This window comes from Nycticebus coucang, chromosome 3, assembly GCF_027406575.1.
Source record: "Nycticebus coucang isolate mNycCou1 chromosome 3, mNycCou1.pri, whole genome shotgun sequence".
In the NCBI taxonomy this organism is placed as follows: domain Eukaryota; kingdom Metazoa; phylum Chordata; class Mammalia; order Primates; family Lorisidae; genus Nycticebus; species Nycticebus coucang.
The window spans coordinates 97388122-97414105 of NC_069782.1; the positions used below are offsets into that span (position 1 = coordinate 97388122).

Consider the following 25984-nt stretch of genomic DNA (forward strand, 5'->3'; position numbering starts at 1 on the left):
CTTCTTTTCTGTGTGGAGGTTAGAACAGCCAAGTCAATCTGTTTTGTGACTGAGCAACCTACATTTGTGTTTGTGTTTTGACTGCCCCAAAGAGGCCGTGTTGGGAGCATTCTGTGTTTTGTGTTCTGTTTGTCAAGAGTGCTGTCTGGTGGTCCTTTGAAGCCACCTCTAATGTTCATAATCACCTCCTTCATTCTCCCTTAGTACGTGTCTTTGCAAAATGATCTCATTACCTGGGCTATAAATCATGGAAAATAAACTCATTTCGAAAGAGTTTGGTGTTTACATTTTATTTTCTATAAAAGCATTAACAGCTTTCCCCTTTTTGTGTTTTCACTGTGAATGAAAAGTTTTCAGTCAAAAATATCCCCTCAAAGAAGGTAGACAGTAGTTTATATTACCACTAACATAACAGCAGTATTTCCATTTTGCAGATGGAAAATTGAGTTGTGCAGAGGCCATGGCACATCCTTTAGGTCCCTACAGCTCCTGAGCCAATACAAAATTGCAGGCTCTGTGGGTTGCAGTCCAGTGTTCCTAACACTAGAACAAATTACCTGTTTGGATGACTCCCCTTTTATAAGTACATGTTTCAGCCTAGATGAAACTTAATAATACTTTGTGTTCACTCAACAAACTCAGTGTCTGTTTAGTCATAGGACCACACCACACTCCAATGAGCCGAGACAGAAGGGAGAAAAATCAAGACGTGATGCAGTGCTTTCTACAATGGGAGTACCATGGTTGGCCAAAGTCAGGCAATAGCCTGAGAGGTTTTAGAAAAACTATCCCAGAAGAAGCTTGACGTAAGTCCTAAAGACTGAGTTAGAGACAACCACATAGAAGGGTTTGAAGCAGGGAAGTGATGTGCTCTCACCTTCATCTTTTAGAGCACATGTTGGCAGCAGGTAGAGGGAACTGGAGTGAGATGGAGCTGGAGACCAGTAAAGTAGGAGGTACCTGCAGGAATACAGGTGAGAAATCCAGGATTGGCTAAGGAAGTATGGATGAGAAAGAGCAAGAAGTTTTATGAGATGTTTGAGAGATCAACTTAATATTGCCTGGTCCAGTAGCATGTGGGAGGATGGGTCATCTCCTATGATGCTTTTACAACAGTTCCCAGTAACAGAAACTTGACTCAAACTGACTTGAACTAAAAAGGATACAATGGCTCAGATAGCAGCAAAGTGCAGAGAACTAGCTGGTCCAGGGGCTCAATGCCACCTAGGACCCAGGTATTGCCATTCCTTTGCTATCTACCACGTGAACTTCATCCTGAGTCTGGCTTCTCTTGATGGCATTGAACATTGCCATCAGTAATCTGAGCCCATGCTTTCTTATTTACATCAAGACAGAGAAAGAGATGGGGTGGGAGAGAAGCTAGGAATCTCTAATGTCACGACTTCCCTCAGGAGCAGACGGAGATAGCAAACTCTCAATGGCTCAGATTGGGTCATGTACCTCATTCCTGAACCAACTCTATGCCCAGGGGAATGCCATGTTCTGAATCCTACATTCTGGGACAGGGTTCCTGAACAGTTAATGAGAGTGAGATTACAACGATTGATTTAGACACATTAAGGCCTATCCTGGAACTACAGTCAATCTCCATTCTAATCAGTCCAGGGGAGAGGGTGGAAGACTGATGAGAAGTTGTAGCCACTAGAATGTTTTTCGGCTGCAAAACCCAGAATACTCTGAATCGCACTGGTTTAAACTCGTAACAACAGAGTCAATTTATTATCTTACATAACAAGAAGACCCGAGGCAGGAAAGCTCCAGAGCCAGTTAATTCAGCAGTTTAATGACATCTTCAACTGTCTAGGGTTTTCCACTCTGCGTCTTCATCACTATCAATAGCGTACCAATATTGTATGTTTTCAGTTCTCTTAGGTAAGTATCTAAGAGCAAGGAATGTACATATATAGCTTAACTGTGTGGTAAGCGAACCAGGTTGTAAGGCAGTGTATAGCTTGTATTTCCAGGCCTCTGTCACTCTCCCCTCACATTGTTTTGGCCAGAATCATGTCACACACCCCTGAGAAGACCAGTCCCTGGCACGATGAGTGGAACCACTGCGATTCACTGAGGCTAATCAGGATCTTCCCCCAGGGCTGGGGCTGGCACTGAGTCCCCTGAAGTACGTGGACACACAGGGGCAGGGAGATGTATATCTGAACAGAATAGAGAAAAGGAGGGTGAACAGCTGCTGGGTGGGCACATATCAGAAGCTGCTGCAGAGTCAACCAGGAGGAGTTAGAACTTCCTGTTTTGCTGACTGGGCAGACACAGCCTCACTAATTGATACAGAAAACTCACAGAAGAGAAAGAGAGCTCACCCTTTTACTTGGTGAATATGAGATGCTCATGGACCAGCCAAGCAGAGCAGTTTAGAAGGCAGCTGGATATAGCGTTGACCACACCCTTCGCCCCTGTCTTCCAAGACACCACACTGCCGTGTTTCATCTCCTCCCCCTCTGGCATTCCTTCTCAGACCCCTTTGTTGTCACCTCTTCTGCCGTCCGCCCCTGAAGATGCAGATTCTCTGGTGTTCTGTTGTAGCCCCTGCCTCTGTTCTTTTCACTCCACAGATTTCCCTCAGGTGATCTCATCTTCTCTCATGCCTTCAACTCCACAAATCAATGGTTCTATCCAATCTTTCTCTTCCAAGTCCCAGGTTTCACATCTAACCACTTACTGGGCATCTCAGCTTAGACTTTAGTCTCCCTCAGTTCCCCATAAGCGCTACAATATCTTTTTCATTATTTGCCATTAACAATTCTGAATAATTGTTTTTGCTTTTTTTTTTTTTTTGTCTTATAGAATGGACTATGCAAATGCAACTTCAAACTGCCTTCTCATCCAATTTTTTTTGCCATCCTAAGCCCATGTTGTCATATCCATTCTTTATTCTCTTCTCTTACTCAGCTGTATTGTTGTGGAAAAGGTGGGCAGGAGAGCTAACCCCTATAGATTAGGTTTCTCAAGCTCCTTGTCAGAGTTGTACAAGATTGTATTATTGTTTTCAATTATTCACTCTTTTCTTTTTTAGTGATCAGTTCTTGCTATGTTGCCCTTGCTGATCTTGAACTCCTGACTTCAGGCAATCTTCCTGTCTCAGCCTCCCAAAGTGATAGGATTACAGGTGTCAGCCACCTCCCCCCAGCCAATTATTCACTCTTTTCCCTGTAATAGGAGCATACATCCCCTTGTTGCCAAGAGACTTTTGGTTTCAAGTAACAGAAAACCTCAATTTAACTAGTTTAAACTGTAAGGAATTAATTATATAAAGAGACAAGAATTCGGAGGCAAAATAGTTCCAGGGTTGGTTAAGTCAGTAGTTCAAAGACACTTTAGAAAACGTTAGGACCTTTAGGTCCTTCCCACCTTTCTGTTTTGTTGATCTCTGCCTGTTAACTTGGATTCCAGGCAAACCCTCCTCATGGTCAATATCGCATAAGAACACTGCAGCAGCATTAGCCACTTGTATTAATCAGCTTTTGATAGATTATCTTGCTGTAATAAACAACCCCAAAAATCTCTGTGGCTTTAAACAACAAGCATCCAGAACTATACTTTTTTTTTTTTGAGACAGAGTCTTACTTAGTCGCCCTCAGTAGAGTGCTGTGGTGTCCTAGCTCACAGCAACCTCAAACTCTTGGGCTTAGGCGATTCTCTTGCCTCAGCCTCCCAAGTAGGTGGGACTACAGGTGCCTGCCACAACATCCGGCTATTTTTTTAGAGATGGGGGTCTCGCTCTGGCTCAGGCTGGTCTCAAACTTCTGAGCTCAGGTAGTCCACCCACCTTGGCCTCTCAAGTGCTGAGATTACAGGTGTGAGCCACCACACCTGGCCAAAAACTTTTCTGCTTACTCCCAAGGTTTTTTTTTTTGTTGTTGTTGTTGTTTGTTTGTTTTGGGGGGGTCGGGGCTGGGTTTGAACCTTCCACCTCTGGCATATGGGGCCAGTGCCCTACCCCTTTGAGCCATAGGCACTGCCCCCGAATGTTCTTAAAGGAAAAAGATATCACAGCTTCTGTGGCTGTCAAAGAAAAACTTTCAGAAACCCGTTAGCAGCCTTCCCTTCGTCCTGTTGGGCAGAACTGCATCATATTTACGTGCCTGAAAAAAAACAAAATCCCTGGCAACCATGATTGTCTTACTCATTTAAAACTCATTCCTTGAAGGTGGAGGAGGAGCTGGCTATTCTGAAGCAAAGGTGTACACAGAGGAGTAGCTTCTGAAACAAACTATGGATTCATTAGAAATTAATGAGAAAGGAGAAGTAAGGTGCCATTGGGCGGGCAGCTGGTAGTGCCTGCTGTGTTTGCATGTACTCTTCAACCTATCTCAGTAAATACACCATTCAACCAGCTGTAGCCAGAAACCTGAAAATCATCCTCAAATCCCCATCTCTCTCATTGTCCACTCCATCTAATCAGTAATTAGTTCCACTGAACATAGCTCTAGAATCAGCCTTCTCTTTTGCCACTTAAATTTAGGGCAACACCATCATCTTTCACCGGGGCCAGTACAGCACACATCTCACTGGTCTCTCTACATCTAGTCTTGCTAAAACTTTGATCCAGGCTCCAGCCTCTTGATAGTGCCTCTTTATAATTCAATTCTGATCATGTCACTTACTAAAAACCCTTCTTAGCCTTCCCCTTGCTATTAGGAGAAAGTAACCCCATCATGCCTTCCAAGACCCTTCACTATTTGACCCTGGCCACTTCTCTGGTTTATCTCTTACTAACTGTTTTTTGGCCTCTGGCTTCTCCCCTTCACCTTCGTAATCCTTTCTCATCATTCAGGTTGCAGGTTACAGGTTACTTCCTTGAAGAAATTCCCTGTACTTCTTCTATCATTCTATGCATTCAAATTTATCTTAATTACTTGTTTAAGTCTGTCTTCCCTATAGACTAGAAGTTCTGTGAGGACCTGTAGGGCTATGTCCCTACTACCTCACATGGAGCATGGCCACAGTAAGTGTTAAATAAAACTTAGTTATAGGTTTGAAAGTTTTCCTATTATAGGGCCTATAAGTGGTAGTTGAAACCAAAGACATACAAGAGATAACTTAGACAGAAGTTATCTCTAAAGAAAGAGAGAACATGAGAAGACCATGAGGATTATGATTAAGAAACGAAGAAGGCTAAAGGGGAGAATGAGAAATGAGTAGCCAGAGAAGTGGGAGGAACACCAAAAAGAGCATGTAGTCAAAAGCTAAAGAAGAGAGAGCATTAGGAGGTTGGAGATATCCAACAGGGTCACCCATAGCAAAGGGGACAGAATATGGACTGCAAGAAGCCATTGGATTTGGTTACTCTGCAAGGGTGTCCAACCTGCAGGCCACATGCTGATTTTATGAGGACTTTCTTTTGCTTATCTGTGATGTCAGATATCACAAAAAGTATGTAATCAGCTTTCGTTAATGTTTGTATACTTAATGTGTGGCTCAAGATGATTCTTTTTTTTTTTTTTAATTTTTTTTTTTTTTTTTTTATTGTTGGGGATTCATTGAGGGTACAATAAGCCAGTTACACTGATTGCAATTGTTAGGTAAAGTCCCTCTTGCATCATGTCTTGCCCCCATAAAGTGTGACACACACTAAGGCCCCACCCCCCTCCCTCCATCCCTCTTTCTGCTTCCCCCCCATGACCTTAATTGTCATTAATCGTCCTCATATCAAGATTGAGTACATAGGATTCATGCTTCTCCATTCTTGTGATGCTTTACTAAGAATAATGTCTTCCACTTCCATCCAGGTTAATACGAAGGATGTAAAGTCTCCATTTTTTTTAATGGCTGAATAGTATTCCATGGTATACATATACCACAGCTTGTTAATCCATTCCTGGGTTGGTGGGCATTTAGGCTGTTTCCACATTTTGGCGATTGTAAATTGAGCTGCAATAAACAGTCTAGTACAAGTGTCCTTATGATAAAAGGATTTCTTTCCTTCTGGGTAGATGCCCAGTAATGGGATTGCAGGATCGAATGGGAGGTCTAGGTTGAGTGCTTTGAGGTTTCTCCATACTTCCTTCCAGAAAGGTTGTACTAGTTTGCAGTCCCACCAGCAATGTAAAAGTGTTCCCTTCTCTCCACATCCACGCCAGCATCTGCAGTTTTGAGATTTTGTGATATGGGCCATTCTCACTGGGGTTAGATGATATCTCAGGGATGTTTTGATTTGCATTTCTCTAATATATAGAGATGATGAACATTTTTTCATGTGTTTGTTAGCCATTCGTCTGTCGTCTTTAGAGAAAGTTCTATTCATGTCTCTTGCCCATTGATATAAGGGATTGTTGGCTTTTTTCATGTGGATTAATTTGAGTTCTCTATAGATCCTGGTTATCAAGCTTTTGTCTGATTGAAAATATGCAAATATCCTTTCCCATTGTGTAGGTTGTCTCTTTGCTTTGGTTATTGTCTCCTTAGCTGTACAGAAACTTTTCAGTTTAATGAAGTCCCATTTGTTTATTTTTGTTGTTGTTGCAATTGCCATGGCAGTCCTCTTCATGAAGTCTTCCCCCAGGCCAATATCTTCCAGTGTTTTGCCTATGCTTTCTTTGAGGATTTTTATTGTTTCATGCCTTAAATTTAAGTCCTTTATCCATCTTGAATCAATTTTTGTGAGTGGGGAAAGGTGTGGGTCCAGTTTCAGTCTTTTACATGTAGACATCCAGTTCTCCCAACACCATTTATTGAATAGGGAGTTTTTCCCCCAAGGTAAGTTCTTGTTTGGTTTATCGAAGATTAGGTGGTTGTAAGATGTTAGTTTCATTTCTTGGTGTTCAATTCGATTCCAAGTGTCTATGTCTCTGTTTTTGTGCCAGTACCATGCTGTCTTGAGCACTATGGCTTTGTAGTACAGACTAAAATCTGGTATGCTGATGCCCCCAGCTTTATTTTTGTTACTAAGAACTGCCTTAGCTATACGGGGTTTTTTCTGGTTCCATACAAAACGCAGAATCATTTTTTCCAAATCTTGAAAGTACGATGTAGGTACTTTGATAGGAATGGCATTGAATAGGTAGATTGCTTTGGGAAGTATAGACATTTTAACAATGTTGATTTTTCCCATCCATGAGCATGGTATGTTCTTCCATTTGTTAATATCCTCTGCTATTTCCTTTCTGAGGAGTTCATAGTTTTCTTTATAGAGGTCCTTCACCTCCTTCGTTAGGTATATTCCTAGGTATTGCATTTTCTTTGAAACTATGGTGAAGGGAGTTGTGTCCTTAATTAGCTTCTCATCTTGACTGTTATTGGTGTATACAAAGGCTACTGACTTGTGGACATTGATTTTATATCCTGAAACATTACTGTATTTTTTGATGACTTCTAGGAGTCTTGTGGTTGAGTCTTTGGGGTTCTCTAAGTATAAGATCATGTCGTCAGCAAAGAGGGAGAGTTTGACCTCCTCTGCTCCCATTTGGATTCCCTTTATTTCCTTGTCTTGCCTAATTGTATTGGCTAGAACTTCCAGCACTATGTTGAATAGTAAAGGTGACAGAGGACAACCTTGTCTGGTTCCAGTTCTAAGAGGAAAAGCTTTCAGTTTAACTCCATTCAGTAAAATATTGGCTGTGGGTTTGTCATAGATAGCTTCAATCAGTTTTAGAAATGTGCCACCTATGCCTATACTCTTCAGTGTTCTAATTAGAAAAGGATGCTGGATTTTATCAAATGCTTTTTCTGCATCTATTGAGAGGATCATGTGATCTTTATTTTTGCCTCTGTTAATATGGTGGATAACGTTTATGGACTTGCGTATGTTAAACCAGCCTTGCATCCCTGGGATGAAGCCTACTTGATCATGATGAATGACTTTTTTGATGATAAGCTGTAATCTATTGGCTAGGATTTTGTTGAGAATTTTTCCATCTATATTCATGAGTGAGATTGGTCTGAAATTCTCCTTGTTGTTTGGGTCTTTTCCTGGTTTTGGTATCAGGGTGATGTTTGCTTCATAGAATGTGTTGGGGAAGATTCCTTCTTCCTCAATTTTTTGGAATAATTTCTGCAGTACAGGAATAAGCTCTTCCTTGAAGGTTTGATAGAATTCTGGAGTGAAGCCATCTGGACCAGGGCATTTTTTAGTTGGAAGCTTTTTTATTGTTTCTTTGATCTCAGTGCTTGAAATTGGTCTGTTCAGGAGGTCTATTTCTTCCTGGCTAAGTCTAGGGAGAGGGTGTGATTCCAAATATTGATCCATTTCCTTCACATTGTCAAATTTCTGGGCATAGAGTTTCTGGTAGTATTCAGAGATGATCTCTTGTATCTCTGTGGGATCAGTTGTTATTTCCCCTTTATCGTTTCTGATTGAGGTTACTAGAGATTTTACTTTTCTTTTTCTAGTAAGTCTGGCCAATGGTTTATCTATTTTATTTATTTTTTCAAAAAACCAACTCCTTGTTTCATTAATTTTCTGAATGATTCTTTTGTTTTCAATTTCATTGATCTCTGATTTGATTTTGGATATTTCTTTTCTTCTACTGAGTTTAGGCTTAGATTGTTCTTCTTTTTCCAATTCCATAAGATCTCTTGTGAGACTGTTGATGTGCTCTCTTTCTGTTTTTCGAATGTAGGCATCTAAAGCGATGAATTTTCCTCTCAAAACTGCTTTTGCAGTATCCCACAGGTTTTGGTAGCTTGTGTCTTCATTGTTGTTATGCTCAAGGAAGTTAATGATTTCCTGTTTTATTTCTTCCTGCACCCATCTGTTATTCAACAGAAGATTGTTTAATTTCCATGCCTTTGGGTGGGGTCGAGCATTTTTGTTAGAGTTGAATTCCACCTTTAGTGCCTTATGGTCTGAAAAGATACAAGGTAAAATTTCAATTCTTTTGATTCTGTTGATATTTGTTTTGTGTCCCAGGATATGATCAATTTTGGAGAATGTTCCATGGGGTGATGAGAAGAATGTATATTCTTTATCTTTGGGATGGAGTGTTCTATATGCGTCTATCAAGCATAGTTGTTCTAGGGTCTCATTTAAATCTCTTATATCTTTGTTTAATTTCTGTTTAGAGGATCTGTCCAACTCTGTAAGAGGTGTGTTAAAGTCCCCTGTTATGATGGTATTATCAGATATCATATTGCTCAGACTGAGTAAGGTCTGCTTCAAGAATCTGGGAGCATTTAAATTGGGTGCATAAATATTTAGAATTGAAATGTCTTCTTGTTGTAGTTTTCCCTTGACCAATATAAAATGACCATCTTTGTCTTTTTTGACTTTAGTTGCTTTAAATCCACATGTATCTGAAAATAAGATTGCAACTCCTCTTTTCTTCTGAATTCCATTTGCCTGAAAAATTGTCTTCCATCCCTTGACGCGGAGCTTTAATTTGTCTTTTGAAGCCAGGTGTGTTTCTTGCAGACAGCAAATGGATGGCTTGTGTTTTTTAATCTAGTCAGCCAATCTATGTCTCTTCAGTGGGGAATTCAAGCCATTAACATTTATGGAGATAATTGATAAGTGTGGTAGTATTCTATTCGTCTTATTTGGTGAGAGTCCATTGCTTAGTTTTATCTTTTGCATCAGTGTGGAGGTTAGGCTCTGTCCTTTGATTTCTGAGTTCTTACTTTGCTGCTGATCCATTGTGGTGGTCAGTGTGCAGAACAGGTTGAAGTATTTCCTGTAGAGCTGGTCTTGTTGTGGCGAATTTCCTCAATGTTTGTATATCCGTAAATGATTTGATTTCTCCATCAATTTTGAAGCTTAGCTTAGCAGGGTACAGAATTCTGGGCTGAAAATTGTTCTGTTTAAGTAGATTAAAGGTAGATGACCATTGTCTTCTTGCTTGGAAAGTTTCATTAGAGAAGTCTGCGGTCACTCTGATGGATTTGCCCCTGTAGGTCAACTGGCGCTTACTCCTGGCAGCTTGCAGAATCTTTTCTTTTGTCTTGACTTTGGACAGGTTCATCACAATGTGTCTTGGAGAAGCTCGGTTAGAGTTGAGGCGACCTGGGGTCCGATATCCCTCTGAAAGCAGTGTGTCAGAATCTTTGGTGATGTTTGGGAAATTTTCTTTTATAATATTCTCTAGTATGGCTTCCATTCCTCTGGGGCATTCTTCATCCCCTTCTGGAATTCCTATAACTCGTATGTTGGAACGCTTCATAAAGTCCCATAATTCTGACAGTGAACGTTCTGCTTTCTCTCTCTTCTTTTCTGCCTCTTTTACTATCTGAGTTATCTCAAAAACTTTGTCTTCTACCTCTGAAATTCTTTCTTCTGCATGGTCTAACCTGTTGCTGATACTTTCCATTGCATCTTTAAGTTCCCTGATTGACTGTTTCATTTCCTTCAGCTCTGCTATATCCTTTTTATATTCTTCATATCGTTCATCTCTGATTTGATTCTGTTTTTGGATTTCCTTTTGGTTATTTTCCACTTTATTAGCAGTTTCCTTCATTGTTTCCATCATTTCTTTCATTGTTTTCAACATGTGTATTCTAAATTCCCTTTCTGTCATTCCTAACATTTCTGTATAGGTGGAATCCTCTGCAGTAGCTACCTCATGGTCCCTTGGCGGGGTCGTTCTGGACTGGTTCTTCATGTTGCCTGGAGTTTTCTGCTGATTCTTCCTCATGAGTGATTTCTTTTATCTGTTTCCTTGCCCTAATTTTCCTTTCACTTCCTCTTGCTCTTTAAGATCTTGTGCCTGTGGACTAAGGGTTACAGGACCAGAAGGGTGAGAAGATTGGAGAGCAAAAAAGGGATGAAAGAAAGGAGGACCGAGTGATAAGAAAAAAAAAAGAAAGGTAGAGAAAGGAGAGGGGGTGGGGATAAGGAATATTGACAAAAAGAAGAGAGGCACAGAAAGAGGGAGACAGGGCAATATAGGTGTACAGTAGGGTACTTTGACACAACCTTAAAAAACCCCACCTTCTGGGGGTGCCCCAGTTGGGTGGTTCCTTTGAGGTCAGCAGCTCTTTGCTAACCTGATCAGACACAGTACCCCACCTCCACCAAGTAGAGAGGAAAGACAAAAATGCTATAAATCAAACCAAAACAAGCAAACAGAAAACTTTACGGGGATACAATGGGGTGAAAAACCAAATGATAGCGGTAGAAACACTAGCAAAAATGAAGTTGTAGTTATTAAAAAAGGCAGCAATGGGAAATTATAATTAAACTAGAAAAATTGAGAAAGAAAAAGGGATCTGTATGGAAAAAATTGAAATTAAAAAACAAAAGAACATCAACAACGTCAAAATAAACAAACAAAAAAGAAAAAATACACAACCAAAAACAAAGCAGTTTGTATATGTTATTGAATATTGTCTGGGCAACACATGGTCTTATGGGGTATGAGATGTTAGTCACAGTTCTGATACGACTGGAGGCAGCTGATTTCTCAAACCCCAGCAGGTAGACACCCTAAATCTCTCTTCAGCCCACTTAAAAGGCACTTTGAACTTGTAAACTTGCTGAGCAGAAGCTTTCCCAGCTTTCTTGCTGGAATCACTGCTGAAGTGGCTATCCACTTACCCAGGGTGCCAAAACCGGTCTCACTCTGCCCCTGAGGGTTAGGGCTGCAAGGCGGCTCAGACCCCACCCTTAGGCTACTTGGTTGCTGGGTTACCAGCTCCCACCCGTTTCTAGCTCTGCGACCCTGAGGGCGGAGCTTGCCGGGGCAGATCACTGACAATGGATCCGTATGACCCACCGCCAAACACTATTAGCTCCGTCTGGCTCAGCGGCTCAGACTGGGGCCCTAGACAACGGCCAAAGTTCTCCGCACTCCCGCTCAGGCCTTCCCCAAGGCAGTTCAACTCAGTGCCAAGTCCAAGGACATCAAAACAGTTCACAGGTAAGGCCTTTCTGGTTTGCAGTCTCGCTGCTACTGAACTTACAGTTGTGGGCGGGTTTAGACGGATTGAACACACGCGACCACTTACCGGTTTTCCACTGTTTTAGTCCTCCTCTTGGGGTCCAGAAGTCTCTCGCTGACTCCCTGTAGCCTCATAGGAGTGATGATAGGCAGTTCCCGCCAGCCAGAGATGCCTGGAGTCCTATCTCCCCCGACTCACGGTGCCCAGATGCAAGGAAGCTGTTACTCGGTTGCCATCTTGCTCCGCCTCTCTCAAGATGATTCTTATTCTTCTAAGGTGAAGCACAGGAAGAAGAGGTTGGACTTGGACAAAGCAAGAAAGACAATGTTTGAGAACAGATGGACTCCCCTTTTGTGAAACTCCTAATTTATATAAGGAGTACCTGTCTTCTGTGGTGGCTGTGGCTGGCTGTGGTGGCTCACACTTGTAATTCTAGCACTCTGGGGGGCCAAGATGGGTGGATTACTTGAGCTCAGGAGTTGAGACCAGCTTGACCAGGAGCGAGACTCCGTCTCTTATTAAAAATAGAAAAGCGGAGGCAAGAGGATCTCTTGACCAAAAGTTGGAGGTTTTTTTTTTTTTTTGTAGAGACAGAGTTTCACTTTATTGCCCTCGGTAGAGTGCCGTGGCCTCAGACAGCTCACAGCAACCTCCAACTCCTGGGCTTAAGCAATTCTTCTGCCTCAGCCTCCCGAGTAGCTGGGACTACAGGCACCCGCCACAACGCCCGGCTATTTTTTGATTGCAGTTTAGCCGGGGCCGGGTTTGAACCCGCCACCCTCGGTATATGGGGCCGGTGCCCTACTCACTGAGCCACAGGCGCCGCCCCAAAAGTTGGAGGTTGCTATGAGCTATAATGATGCCATGGCACTCTATCAAGGGCAACAGCTTGAAACTCTGTCTCAAAAAAAAAAAAAAAAAAGAGTTCAAGACCAGCCTGAGCAAGAGTGAGACCCTGTCTCTACTAAAAAATAGAAAAAATTAGCCGGCATTGTGGTAGGTGCCTGCAGTTCCAGCTACTCGGGAGGTTGAGGTAAGAGGTTTGCTTGAGCCCAAGAGTTTGAGGTTGCCGTGAGCTATGACACCATAGCACTCTACCCAGGGCTCAAAGTGAGAATTTGTCTCCAAAAAAAAAAAAAAGAAAGAAAAAGAAAAAAAAAATACCTTCCCCTCTTTTTCATTAATTCCTCTACCCATTGATCCAGCAAAGATTCACTAAACATCTGTCTACTGTAGTGCAGGTACTGTGCTAGGCCCCAAGGAAACATGAGAAATAGAACACGGTCCTCTCCCACCCATGGGGCTCACTACCTTGCCTATAAGGGAAAGTTACAATACACCAGGGCTGGGTGTTTTGCTGGAATTGGTACTGATTGGTTCTCTGAATACATGTGATGAAATAAGAGCTAGTGTGCAAGGCCTAAGGTCAGTAAGACTAGTATCTTGCTCTGAGCTGGCAGGAGGCGAAAGGGAAAGTATGTGTAACACATTATTATTGCATCATTTCTGTCTGTTCCTAAGTAGATTCTGGGTTCTTTCAAGAAAACTGGTTCTGTCTGCTCAAAGGCAGAATTCAATCAAAAGAGCATTCCCTTAAAAAATTCTCTGGACTTGGGTGGCACCTGTGGCTCAAAGGAGTAGGGCACTGGCCCCATATGCCGGAGGTGACAGGTTCAAACCCAGCCCCTGCCAAAAACTGAAAAAAAAAAAAAAAAAAAAAGAAATTCTCTGGACTTGATCCTACTTAGTATTCACTCAGCAGAAATTTCTTCAACTTTCAGGCCTATGTAGTGTTACTGACTAAACTATTGCCTCATTGTTTTTTTCCTGCCCTCATATACTAACTACAGTAAAACAGTGTGCTTAATGTTCAAAAGACAGTGAATCAAAACCTTTTAAAAATCAGTGAATCAAAACCTTTTAATGGGGTTTGGGAGTTGGAGATGATGGAAGGGACACTATAATTAGAAAATTATCTTACTGCAGTGTTTCTCTGCCTTTTGGGTAAGATCATGTGTACAAAATTATCTTACTGGGTTTTCATTTAATACTTGTACATCTCATTTTATACAATAGACATTGTTTTGAAGAGTTTAACTCAAAATATCTTTAAGGCACATTATCTTTAATGCCCTATTAAAATATATTACTTAAGGAAAAGTTACCCATAACATTTTTTTTCCAACTAGGCTTTCTTTGAAATGCAAATAATAATTTCCTAACTTGTAATTGGGATTTTTTTTTCGCAGTTTTTGGCCGGGACAGGGCTCGAACCCACCTCCTCAGGCATATAGGGCCAGCGCCCTACTCCTTTGAGCCACAGGCGCCGCCCTGTAATTGGGATTTTGTTATACCTTTCCTCTCCCAGATACAGGATTGGGTAAGTGATAGACATTAGTTTTTGGGGTCTAGTCTGACATGATGGAATTTAAGTTGGTAAACAAGCTCCTATCCCCGAGAGAAATGCCTCAAGGGGCTCTGAGCTCACACCTGGACCTTCCCAGCACTGCCACCTGAAGTCCCATGGGAACCTGGAGTGGGTGTAGCAAGGAGGGGGGCAGAATAAATCCTCCCCCAAAGGGGAAGGTGGGAATAACAATTACATTTCCTAAGTGCTTATCGCGGCCAGGCTCAGCTTCTAACTCTCAGCGTGTATCAACTTCAGCTAATCATCCCAACCAACCAGGAAACAGTTACTATTATTATCTCTACTTCCCATGTGAGAAACCGAGTCAGAGAGGTTAGAAGCCCAATGTCCTACCCGGAGCAGCGGGTACCTTACTGACTTCGCTATGAGAGGTGTCAGGACTATGCCTGATAACTTTGCAAAAAGGGAGGGGAAAAATTCTCACCTTTAAGACTACAAAGCAGGGCCTGTCGGGGGAAACAGGGCCTTATCAACTCCTTTTGAGATAAGGAATTGTTCTGCCGGGAGGCAGATGTGACGGTCAAAGGTGAGCTACCCAGTGCGCGCGGTGGAGGAGTGGTTGGCGGTCAACTGCAGGCTGAGAGACTGCGCTCTTGCCATTCTGGGTCAAGGACCACAGCGGGGCTGGCTGCCTCAGGACAAGAGCCCAGCCACAGCCAGCAGCCAGCAGCCAGCCACGTGGCCCCGCCTACAAGTCACCAGCGGGTACGCGGAGGCGGGGCCTTAGGGGCGGGGCTGAGGCGGTGGCCGCGCGGGCAGGGCGGTGTGCGCCTGCGCACAGGCTGGGCCGGGCGTGGGTGGGGTGGCCGCGCCTACCTAGCCGCTGTAGTTAAAGGCAGTCCTGCGCCTGGTGGCGCGGCTAGTCCTCGCAGTGCGCAGGCGCAGAGTTCTCCTTGTCAGTCGGCGCCGCGTGCGGGTTGGTGGCTCTGGGGCAGCGGCAGCGGCAGCGGCAGCGGCGGCGGCGGCGGCAGGGGCCGATAATCTCCGGCATCATGAGCGCCTTCAGCAGCGAGGAGCGCGCCGCGCCCTTCACCCTGGAGTACCGAGTCTTCCTCAGTGAGTGTCGGCGGCCCCCGGCCCCTCCCCGCTCGCCGGTCGATTCATTTCCCGGCCTCGTCTCCCGCGTGTGGCCACCGCCCGCGCTCAGCCTCTTGTCCTCGGCGCGGGCCGGGCTCCTCGGGCTCGTCTCCGGGGCCTGACCGGCCCTCACATTTCACACTTATGGGAGGGACCGCGTAGGTCTACCTCTGGCCATCTCTCTCTGCCAGAAGGAAATATTTCCCTTTCACCCGGTCCGGAGTGAAACCTGGGCCAGGCTAGTTTTGCAGGTGTCCAGCTCGGGCAGGGTCTGACGGAAAAAGGAAATCACTGAGTCACCTAGAAAGGTTCCTGAAGGTAAAATAATCCCAGTAAGAGGATTGCCCAGTTTGGAGGAACAGGGGGCGGGGGCGATGACTTCCTAAGGACCTTAATTACGCCTCTGTAGCTCAGATTGTCAGCGCCGAGAGGCGTCAGGTCCACCTGGTGTCCACTGGGAAACTGAGGTCCAGATCGCGAGCCGCAGTGGAGGCGCTCGGCCTGTCCTCAGGGGTTCGGGTAGCACTCCTGCGTCTCCCGATGCGTGTTTTCACACAGCGCTGATGCTGGGGATGCTCTTTACGAAATAGAAAGCTAGTCCCCTCCAAACAGGTGACGTCAATCAGGGAAGCTTGAGTAAGAAAGTGTAAGAATATGTTTACCCATGCTCAGGAATTGGCGTCCACAGGGGTGGGGGTGGGAGGGCTACCCCAAGTCCTGCACCTAGAGCTTCCCTTAGCACAGAGGCTGCAGGCTGGCCTGCTCTGTGATCTCTGCTTTGCAGGTGGAGGGAAGCTACCTGGGGATTTAGCTTAAATCCCCTACACACGCTAGAAATAGATTATTGGCAATAACGTAGGTGTTAGAAAAACATATCACCGAAGGCGGTTCTATTTTAACATCTTTACAGCTTTATTCAAAAAAAGAAGGGCAGGTGCAGTGAACTCTGAGTTGGTGGGGGAAGGGCGGGAGTAGAGGGATGAATGGGAATATGTATTGAATAAAGCTCCTGGTAAAAGTAGCCTGGAGTGGGAGGAAAAGGAAAGTGAACCCTAAAGTTCACTAGCTGAAGATTTTAAACCACCAGGCACAATCCAGGAAGAGTGGAACTCCACACTTTTCCTAACTTTGGAATTAAGCAGCAAGAACTTTTCTTTTTTGAGACAAAGTCTCACTTTGTTGCCCTAGGTAGAGTGCTTGGTGTCACAGCTCACAGCAATCTCCAACTCCTGGGCTTAGACGATTCTCTTGCCTCAGCCTCCTGAGTAGCTGGGATTACAGGCTCCCGCCACAATGCCCGCTATTTTTTTTTTTTTTTTTTGCAGTTTCTGGCCAGTGCTGGGATCGAACCTGCCACCCTTGGTATATGGGGCCGGCGCCCTACCCACTGAGCCACAGGTGCTGCCAAGCAGCAAGAACTTTTGACAAGCAATTCACTGAATTCTTTCTCTGGAAGCAGTTTTGGTTTCAGAATCTCTCTGTAGGACGTGCTTACAGAGAGACTCTAGTTTGAAGGTCAGGGGATCATCTGGGTAATTGTCTTCAACCTGTATATGCAGAACATACAAGCAGTTTTTATTTAGATTATTTATAGGCAGTGAGTATTTGATGGCCATGGGAGACCAAAGGCATTCCTTAATGTTAACACTGGCTAAAGTAACTGTTTTTATCAGATGGAATTCTCTGGAATTTAAGAAACGCCAATAATTACAACCAACTATATCATTATCAAATTTTAAGTGCTTTTCTGAAGACATGGATTTCTTAGCATCCTTACTAAATAGGAATAAACTTCTTTTTCCTTTTATAATATTACATTTATCAGTCTCTTTAAAATTGATAAGGCCTGGTGGTGGCTCACACCAGTAATCCTAGCACTCTGGGAGTGCTCGGATCCACCGAGGCAGGTGGATCGCTTGAGCTCAAAGTTCAAGAGTAGCCTGGGGGCTCTGTACCCGTAGCTCAGTGGTTAGGGCACCAGCCACATACAGTGGGGCTGGCGGGTTTGAACCCAGCCTGGGCCTACTGAACAACAATGACAACTACAACAAAAAAGTAGCCAGGTGTTGTGGCGGGCACCTGTAGTCCCAGCTACTTGGGAGACTAAGGCTAGAGCATCGCTTAAGCCCAAGAGTTTGAGGTTGCTGTGAGCTATGACATCACGCACTCTACTGAGGGTGACATAGGAGAGACTCTGTCTCAAAAAAAAGGAAAAAAAAAAAAAGATCAGTCTTTGAAAGAGCGAGACCCCATCTCTACTAAAAATAGAAAAACTGAGAGGATCCTTTGAGCCCAGGAGTTTGAGGTGGCTGTTGATCTATAATGGCTGTCTACCTAGGACAACAGAGAGAGACTCTGTTGCAGAAAATAAAGTAAAACTGATAAGGGTTGGAAGGACCACAAAGTCACAGTGGATTCTGAAGCAACCTTTACAAGATTGGTGGTGATCACTGTAGTTTTTCTTATTCCACTTTGATTTTTAAACCTCAAGGGATGCAATGTGGGCAGTGCTTAGGTTTTCTAAAGAATAGTGAAGAAGTTATGAAATTAGGTTTTGAGCCAGATGCACATGTAGTCTCAGCCACTCAGGAGGCTGAGGTGGAAGGATTACTTAAGCCACAGAGTTCAAGGCCTTGAAGCAAGATCTATCTCTATCATATCTCTATCTATCTCTTGATAGCAAGATCTCTCTCTATTGTAGCAAGATTAAAAAGTTGTATTTTTATATAGTTTGGTCTCTAGAATGTAGAAATTGGTTATTTTAAGAAAAATCATCATCTAAGATGGTGCTGTCTTCCTAGAATATCTTTTTTTTTTTGTAGAGACAGAGTCTCACTTTATGGCCCTGGGTAGAGTGCCATGGCATCACACAGCTCACAGCAACCTCCAACTCCTGGGCCTAAGTGATTCTCTTGCCTCAGCCTCCCGAGTAGCTGGGACTACAGGCGCCTGCCACAATGCCCGGCTATCTTTTGGTTGCAGTTTGGCCGGGGCCGGGTCTGAACCCGCCACCCTCAGTACATGGGGCCGGCACCCCACCGACTGAGCCATAGGCGCCGCCCTTCCTAGAATATCTTAAAGCAACATCTTTTGTAATTTAGTGAATTGTCTTCTCCATCCTCCCCAGATACTTCATAATAGTTCCGTAAATCGTTAAATGATGTAAGATCAAGTTCAAAACAGTTTGATCACCTTTATGTAAAAGGTACTGCTAGGTTCAGGGAACACGGGTGTGTAGGGTACTCTGTGCTCTCAGCATAGGAATTATTATAATACCTGTTAGATACTATGGAATACAAAGAACTTTGAAAATCCAACCCAGTCTTGGAAGATGGTCAGGAAAGATGAAATGTACAACCAATTTTCCTGCTGCTAAAATAAAATCTTGGCATAAAAAAAAGTGTACTCTGCACATTTCACAGCATAATTCATCACAGTAATAACTTTTTCTAATTGATTTTGCAGAAAATGAAAAAGGACAATATATATCTCCATTTCATGATATTCCGATTTATGCAGATAAGGTAAGGCATCCTTGTCTTTTGGACATAGTCCTCTCCTCTTCTCTTCTCTTCTCCCTCTCCCCTCCTCGAGTCAGGGTCTCTCACTCTGTCACCCAGGCTGGAGTGCAGTGGCACAATCATAGCTCACTGTAACCTTGAAATCTTGGACTTAAGTGGTCCTCCACTTTTAGCCTCCCTAGTACCCAAGACTATAGGCCTGTGCCACTATGCACAAGGCTAATTTTTAAATTTTTGGTAGAGATGGGGTCCAGTCTTGCTTGTTGCCCAGGGTGGTCTTGAGCTCATATTCTCTGCTCAGATCAGCTAGTTCTACATGTGAATTTTCTTACATCTCTCTTAACAAAGCTTAAAATGCCTCATTGTTCTATGAGTTAGTTTTATTGAGTAAATAAGTCAGTCTGAAAACCAGGCCTGCCAAACAACAATGACAACTACAACCAAAAAATAGCTGGGCATTGTGGCGGGCGTCTGTAGTCCCAGCTACTTGGGAGGCTGAGGCAAGAGAATTGCTTCAGCCCAAGAGTTGGAGGTTGCTGTGAGCTGTGACACCATGGCACTCTACCCAGGGCGACAGCTTAAGACTCTGTCTCAAAAATAAATAAATAAAATTTAAAAGAAGTAAATTAGGAAAAGAGAAGAGGAATAAAAGCAAAAGTTTTTGAGCCACACTGGTTAAAAAAAAATGACATTGATCTTTTCTGTGTGCATATTTGGAACTAAAATCTTAATATTTAATTAGTGGTTTCGAAATAAACCAGGTAGCCAGCACAGTATTTTATCTGTGGAATGTTTGTAAAGCAGGAAAAACAAACTAGATTATTCAATGAATATAGGAAAATTCATTAATGGGCTAGTAAAGATTTGCTAATAGCGTTAATAAAGGTAAGTATACAGACTTCTACCAGGAAATGACTATTCTTATATACACCAGTAAGCTGAAGAAATCCCACTGTAGTACCCAGTGGTAGGTTTAACACAAATTGGTAAAAATCTTTACATTTCTAGGGGGGAAAAGTCTGCAATTATGTATAAAAATAAATTAATCATCTTTTTTCAGTGGTAGGATGACCAGTGACTTGTTTTATTTTCATTTGTACCTTTTAATGTTTTCTGATCTTTTTACAAAGAGCATGTGTTATTTGTACAACTTTAAATAGCTATTTTTAAAGACACATTTTTTCAGCCTCCTTTTCAGTAGGAGATGTTTTTACTATATTTAGGAACTTAAGACTAGGACAAACACCTGCTTCTTTTTATACCTTTCAGTTTTGTTTTCTTTTATAAGGAAGTGTGATTCACATCAACAAAGTTTTTGTCTTGGAAAAACTACATAGGTTATTGACTTCCTTAGGTAGATGTTGGTATAGAATAAATGTGAACATCACTTTCCGTGCACATCTAGAATAATAGGAAATAGGAAATTTTGGTCTTGTGAATGCTGAGCCCTACTGTTTTTCTGGGCTTGACTATCGAATAGAAATAGACAAATTCATTGTACTTTTATGAGGAAGTTTGCTGCAGTTCAAGTATGAACACTTGGACGCTGGCAGAAAATCCAGTTTAATCATTGCTTCAGAGGAGCCTGCCTAAGCCGGGCTCCAATTTGAGGCATTACAGCAAACGGCCTCAAGCAATTATGTGCCACAGTTACCAAAGGGACCTCTAATTGGCATGTGTTTTCCTGTGGGAGTCCAACAAAGTTGTATTTATCCAGAAACTCTGTTATATCTGATTTCCTGGGAGTTGATAAGAGCTGTGGAATCTTCTCTTGAGTTGGCCTCATTAGGTTGGCTTGAGTTACCTGTTGAGTGGTTGTATGTATATTATACTGTAAAGTATTTTACAGTAACATCTCTGGTCCTTTTGAGTAATGAAGAGGTATAAAATAGTGCTCTTAGTTTATTGATGATACACTGTTAAATACAGGTATGCTAAAGGAAGGAAACATTTTTTATATATAGCTTTGGTGCACATAAGTGATTTTTCACTAAGGACCCGAATGATCCTAGAAGTTGAAGTATCTACACTTATTGCTTCATCAAGCTACTCCAAATAGGGAACAGACTACATTTTGGGGTTGCGTAAAACATCTTTGCTCAGATTACCCTGTTACACTGAAGTCTTGTAAGGCACTGGTTCTGTCTATAAAGTAGATTACTCAGTTGAACACTCTGCCCCTGTCCTACCCTGTTCTAGCTGAAAAGCATAAACTTTTGCAACATGTCTGATTTGGCCAGTGGTCCAGACTTCAGTGGACGTCAGTGCTTCTAATTCCTGCCTGAGAAGCCGGAAAGAGTTGTTTTCTTTTCTTTTGTTTTTAAGGAAATTATTTGTTTAAAACACAAATAAGGGTGTGGTAGACCGAAATTACTTTGGGTGATAGCCTAAGAAAAGGATCCAGTTAATTTGATTTGTTACAGGATAGTGTAATTTCCTGTTTTTTTTTTAATTCCAGTGCGATTAAGTTTATATAAGTACATTCTCATGTGGTTGACCCTAGACTTTATTCCTAACCTGGTCAGTGATCTGAGGGGCGATAATGAGGCAATACTGCTATCAGCTTTTAACACATTAACATACCTTTAACACAACTCAATCAGCTCCACAAAGGAAAGATGTCCAAAGATTTACATTTTGCTTTATGTCAAGACCTTTCAATGTGGACAACATCCAATTAGGCATATGCCATTAGGTAATCAATCTAGCTAGGTCTGGAATTTCTTGTGGCTCAGATACCCTGCTTGGATTATTTCTAAATCTGGTGGGTAAAAAAGGCAAAGGCAAGGACTCACAGGAAAAAAAAATTTTTTTTGCAGTTTTTGGCCTGGGCTTGGTTTGAACCCGCCACCTCTGGCATATAGGGCTGGTGCCCTACTCCTTTGAGCCACAGGTGCCGGCCTTTTTTTTTAATTGTGGGAGCATCCTTTCCTCTGAGTTGATTTGGGGATCAAATATAAAAGTGCTTAGAGTATCTTTCAACATAGAACTTCCAAGATATCAGAAATTTTAAAACTCTAGAGTATGATATAACTTTTTTTTTTTTTTAATTTCAGGTAATGTGAGGATACAAACAACTGGGTCATAATACTTGATTTTATTAGGTAGAGTCCCTCTTGTAGTTGTGTCCCATACCCAAAAGGTATGCCATACACCCTTCTATCATGTCTATTAAGTGGGAGCATTCCAAACCCCCTCCCCCTCCTCCATCATTCCCCTTTCCCCCCTTGAATTGAAATGAATTTTTCCCTTATGTGGGAGTGAATTAGATCATCTAATGGTGTCATATTAGTGAGTACATTGGATATTTGCTTTCCATTTCTCTGATACTTTACTAAGAAGAATATGCTTCAACTCCATCCAGGTTAATACAAAAGATGTAAAGTTCCCACCTTTTTATGGCTGAATAGTATTCCATGGTATGCATATACCACAGTTTGTTAATCCATTCCTGAGTTGATGGGTATTTAGTTTGTTTCCACATCTTGGTGATTGTTGAGGTGCAGTAAACAATCTAGTGCAACTGTCTTTATGATAAAATGAATTTTTTAGGTTGGACATGGTGGCTCACTCCTATAATCCCAGCACTCCCAGAGGCCGAGGCAGGTGGATTGCTTGAGCTCAGGAGTTTAAGACCAGCCTGAGCAAGAGGGAGACCCAGGTGCTAAAAATACCCTGGTATTGTGGTGGGCACTTACAATCCCAGCTACAGGCTGGGAGGCTGAGGCAAGAGGATCACTTCAGTGCAGGAGTTTGAGGTTCCTGTCGGCTATGATGCCATGGCACTCTAATGAGGGTGATATAACGAAACTCTGTCTCAAAAAAAAAAATGTTTTTTTCTTCTGGGTAGGTGCTTAGTAGTGGGATTACGGGGTCAAGTGGGAGGTCTAATTTGGGTTCTTTGAAGATTTTCCATACTTCTTTCCAGAGACTGTGTTAGTTTGTAGTCCCACCAACAGTGTAAAAGTGCTCCCCTCTCTCCACATCCATGCCAGCATATGCAACTTTAGGACTTTGTGATATGGGCCATTCTCACTGGGGTTAGGTGATGTCTCAGGGTAGCTTTGATTTGCATTTCTCTCATGAGCATTTTTTCATATGTTTGTTAGCCATTCGTCTGTCTTCCTCCGAGGAGATTCTGTTCACGTCTCTTGCCCAGTGATAAATGGAAGTGTTTGCTCTTTTTTTGTTAACATTGATAAAAAATGTCTAAAGGAAAAATATACATAGTAATTACTACAGCATCTATTTGCATGTGAAAATGTGCTAAACATTCATTTTGTAGCCTAGTCACTAACCTAGGTTTATGGATCCCAAGTTGTAGCCTGAGGCCTACAGTCTAGAAGTACTTGGTTTGGGAGTTAAAAGAAGTTTTATTTTGTTCACTGCCAGTCTTTGGAGCCTAGAAAAGTATCTGGCTCATAGAAGTTGTGCTCAGTAAATATCTTTGAAAAAAATGAAGGCGTTGACTGCAGCTTTTTGTAGATGCTCCTTGCCTTTTTCTGAGCCCAGCTAATTTCTAAAAAGCAACAAATTTTTAGGCTTTAGTAGTTCTGTTTTCAGTAGAGTTCCCGTACCATTTTCTGAAGGGTGTTTTTTTTCTCTGGAAATTGTTTTCCCTTGCCATTAATTATGTAAGTTTTTGGTATTACGTAATGCTGTGCATATTTATCATTTAATTCTATTAAGAGCGTTCAATATACTTTCCAAACATTGAAATAGTGGTTGCAGCTTTATTTGTTACTTTTTTCTTGAAGCAACGTATTCATTTGGTGGTATTTTCTTTTAAAAAATTTGGGCGGTGCCTGTGGCTCAAGGAGTAGGGCGCCTGCCCCATATACCGGAGGTGGTGGGTTCAAGCCCAGCCCCAGCCAAAAACTGCAAAAAAATAAAAAATAATAAAAAAAATAATAATAACAAATAAATTAAAAGCCAGTCTATGTCAAACTTATGGTCCTTCTGAGGAGAACTTCAGTTTTAAAAATGGCCAAATTGAGGGCCGGGCACAGTGGCTCATGCTTGTAATCCCAGCACTCCAGGAGGCCGAGGTAGGAGGATCACTCCTGAGCTCGGGAGTTCAGAAGCACCCTAAGCAGGTGCTCAGTAGTTAGTTATGGCACTGGCCAGGGCTGGCAGGTTCGAGCCCTGCCCAAGCCTGTTAAACAATGACCACTGCTACAAAAATAATAGCTGGGTGTTGTGGCAGGCGCCTGTAGTACCGGGTACTTGGGAGGCTGAGGCAAGAGAATCACTTAAGCCCAAGAGTTTGAGATGTGACACCACAGCACTCTACCAAGGGTGATGTAGTGAGACTATGTCGCAATTAAAAAAAAAAAATTAAAAGCCAATCTCCTTGGCAGTCCCCCACTGAGTTAATCTTTCATGTAGTAACAGCTCCATCTTGTGAACCTTTAGGGTATTGCTGCTGAAAACTTGTAATGCCCTGACTTCTTGTTGCATCACAGACTACAGATTTTTCTCTTTTACACCTGAGAAGCGGTACTAAAGCTAGACAGTTCTTGAAAACTTAATGTGTAAAGTGAAATTTAGCCAAAGATTGCTTCTGAGGTTTCCAACTCATGAACAATTAGTGTTAAATTTTCTAAATCATCTGATTATTACTTTGGAATGCAGGAATGGAGTAGTTTATTCAAGCCTAGGTTTAAGTAATATCTCCATTCTTTTGGTTTTTATGTTGTTTCAAGTAGAAGTCAGGAGGGCTTTGGAGCCTCCCAAACCCAGGGATGCTTTAATCTCCTCTGGTTTGACCAGGAACTTATATAAGTGACTGAGGTTTTATATTTTTGAATGTAAGTCTGAATAGCACTTTTTTTTTTTTTTTTGAGACAGAATCACACTCTGTCACCCTGGGTAGAGTGCCATGATGTCATCATAACTCACAGCCATCTCAAACTCTTGGTGGGCTCAAGAGCTCTTCCTGCCTCAGCCTTTTGAGTAACTGGGATTACAGGCACGCACCACTGCACCTGGCCTAAAAATATGCTTTTTATAAAAGAGTGATCACAGATTAGCTTCATCTGTACCTTTTGAAGAGGCTATAAACTGAAAAATATTTGAAGTATTATTTCTTGATAAAAATGATGTTCTATTTAAAGGCTGTATTTGACTCTGGTGTACAAAATAAGGTGACAAAGTATGATTTATTTATTTATGTATTTTAGAGACAGAGTCTCACTTTGTCGCCTTTGGTAGAGTGCTGTGGCATCACAGCTCACAGCTCTAGCTCTTGGGTTTAGGCGATTCTCTTGCCTCAGCCTCCCCAGTAGCTGAGACTACAGGCGCCTGCCACAACGCCCAGCTATTTTTTGTTGCAGTTTGGCCGGGGCCGAGTTTAAACCCACCACCCTCAGTATTTGGGGCTGGCGCCCTACTCACTGAGCCACAGGTGCCGCCACTACGATTTATTTTTTCATTGTGTTTTTAAACTAAGCATCTGGGAATTTTTCCACCTGAATATATCATCCACTTTAAAGTAGTCAATTTAAGGCTATAAGCTACAGAGAACTGCATTTATTACAATATTTTTGAAACATAACTCTTTTATCTTCTATGTCAAACTTATGGTCCTTCTGAGGAGAACTTCAGTTTTAAAAACGGCCAAATTGAGGGCCAGGCACAGTGGCTCATGCCTGTAATCCCAGCACTCTAGGAGGCCGAGGTAGGAGGATCACTCCTGAGCTCGGGAGTTCAAAAGCACCCTAAGCAGGAGGGAGACTCCATCACTACTGAAAATAGAAAAATTAGCCACGTGTGGTGGCACATGCCTGTAGTCCCAGCTACTTAGAAGGCTGAGGCAGACCTCAGACCTGACAGTCTGAGGTTGCTGTGAGTGAAGCTGATGCCATGGCACTCTAGCCTGGGCATAGAGAGACTCTATCTCAAAAAAAAAAAAAAAAAAAAAACCCACACACAGCCAATTTGAGAGAATGACATGGGTAATTGGGCTGATTAGTTTTGACACTAAAATCAAATCTAATGAACAAGAGATTAGGCTGGTTTGGGGTTTGTCTTACAAACTGCCTCTTAAATAGAACCTCTAAAAACATTTTGAATAATTGCACTGTCACTGGAGAAAATTCCACCACTC

At 42.5% G+C, this 25984-nt stretch overlaps 1 protein-coding gene across 1 annotated transcript in view; it reads left to right on the top strand.

Annotated features, from left to right (window-relative positions):
* Nucleotides 1–25984, top strand: part of PPA1 (inorganic pyrophosphatase 1) — a 295326-nt gene that overhangs the window by 254300 nt on the left and 15042 nt on the right. Inside the window, exons 2-3 of the mRNA XM_053586454.1 lie at nucleotides 15221–15334; nucleotides 18821–18879. Coding sequence (XP_053442429.1) covers nucleotides 15271–15334; nucleotides 18821–18879 — 123 coding nt within the window. The 5' untranslated portion in view covers nucleotides 15221–15270. The remainder of the gene's footprint in view (nucleotides 1–15220; nucleotides 15335–18820; nucleotides 18880–25984) is intronic.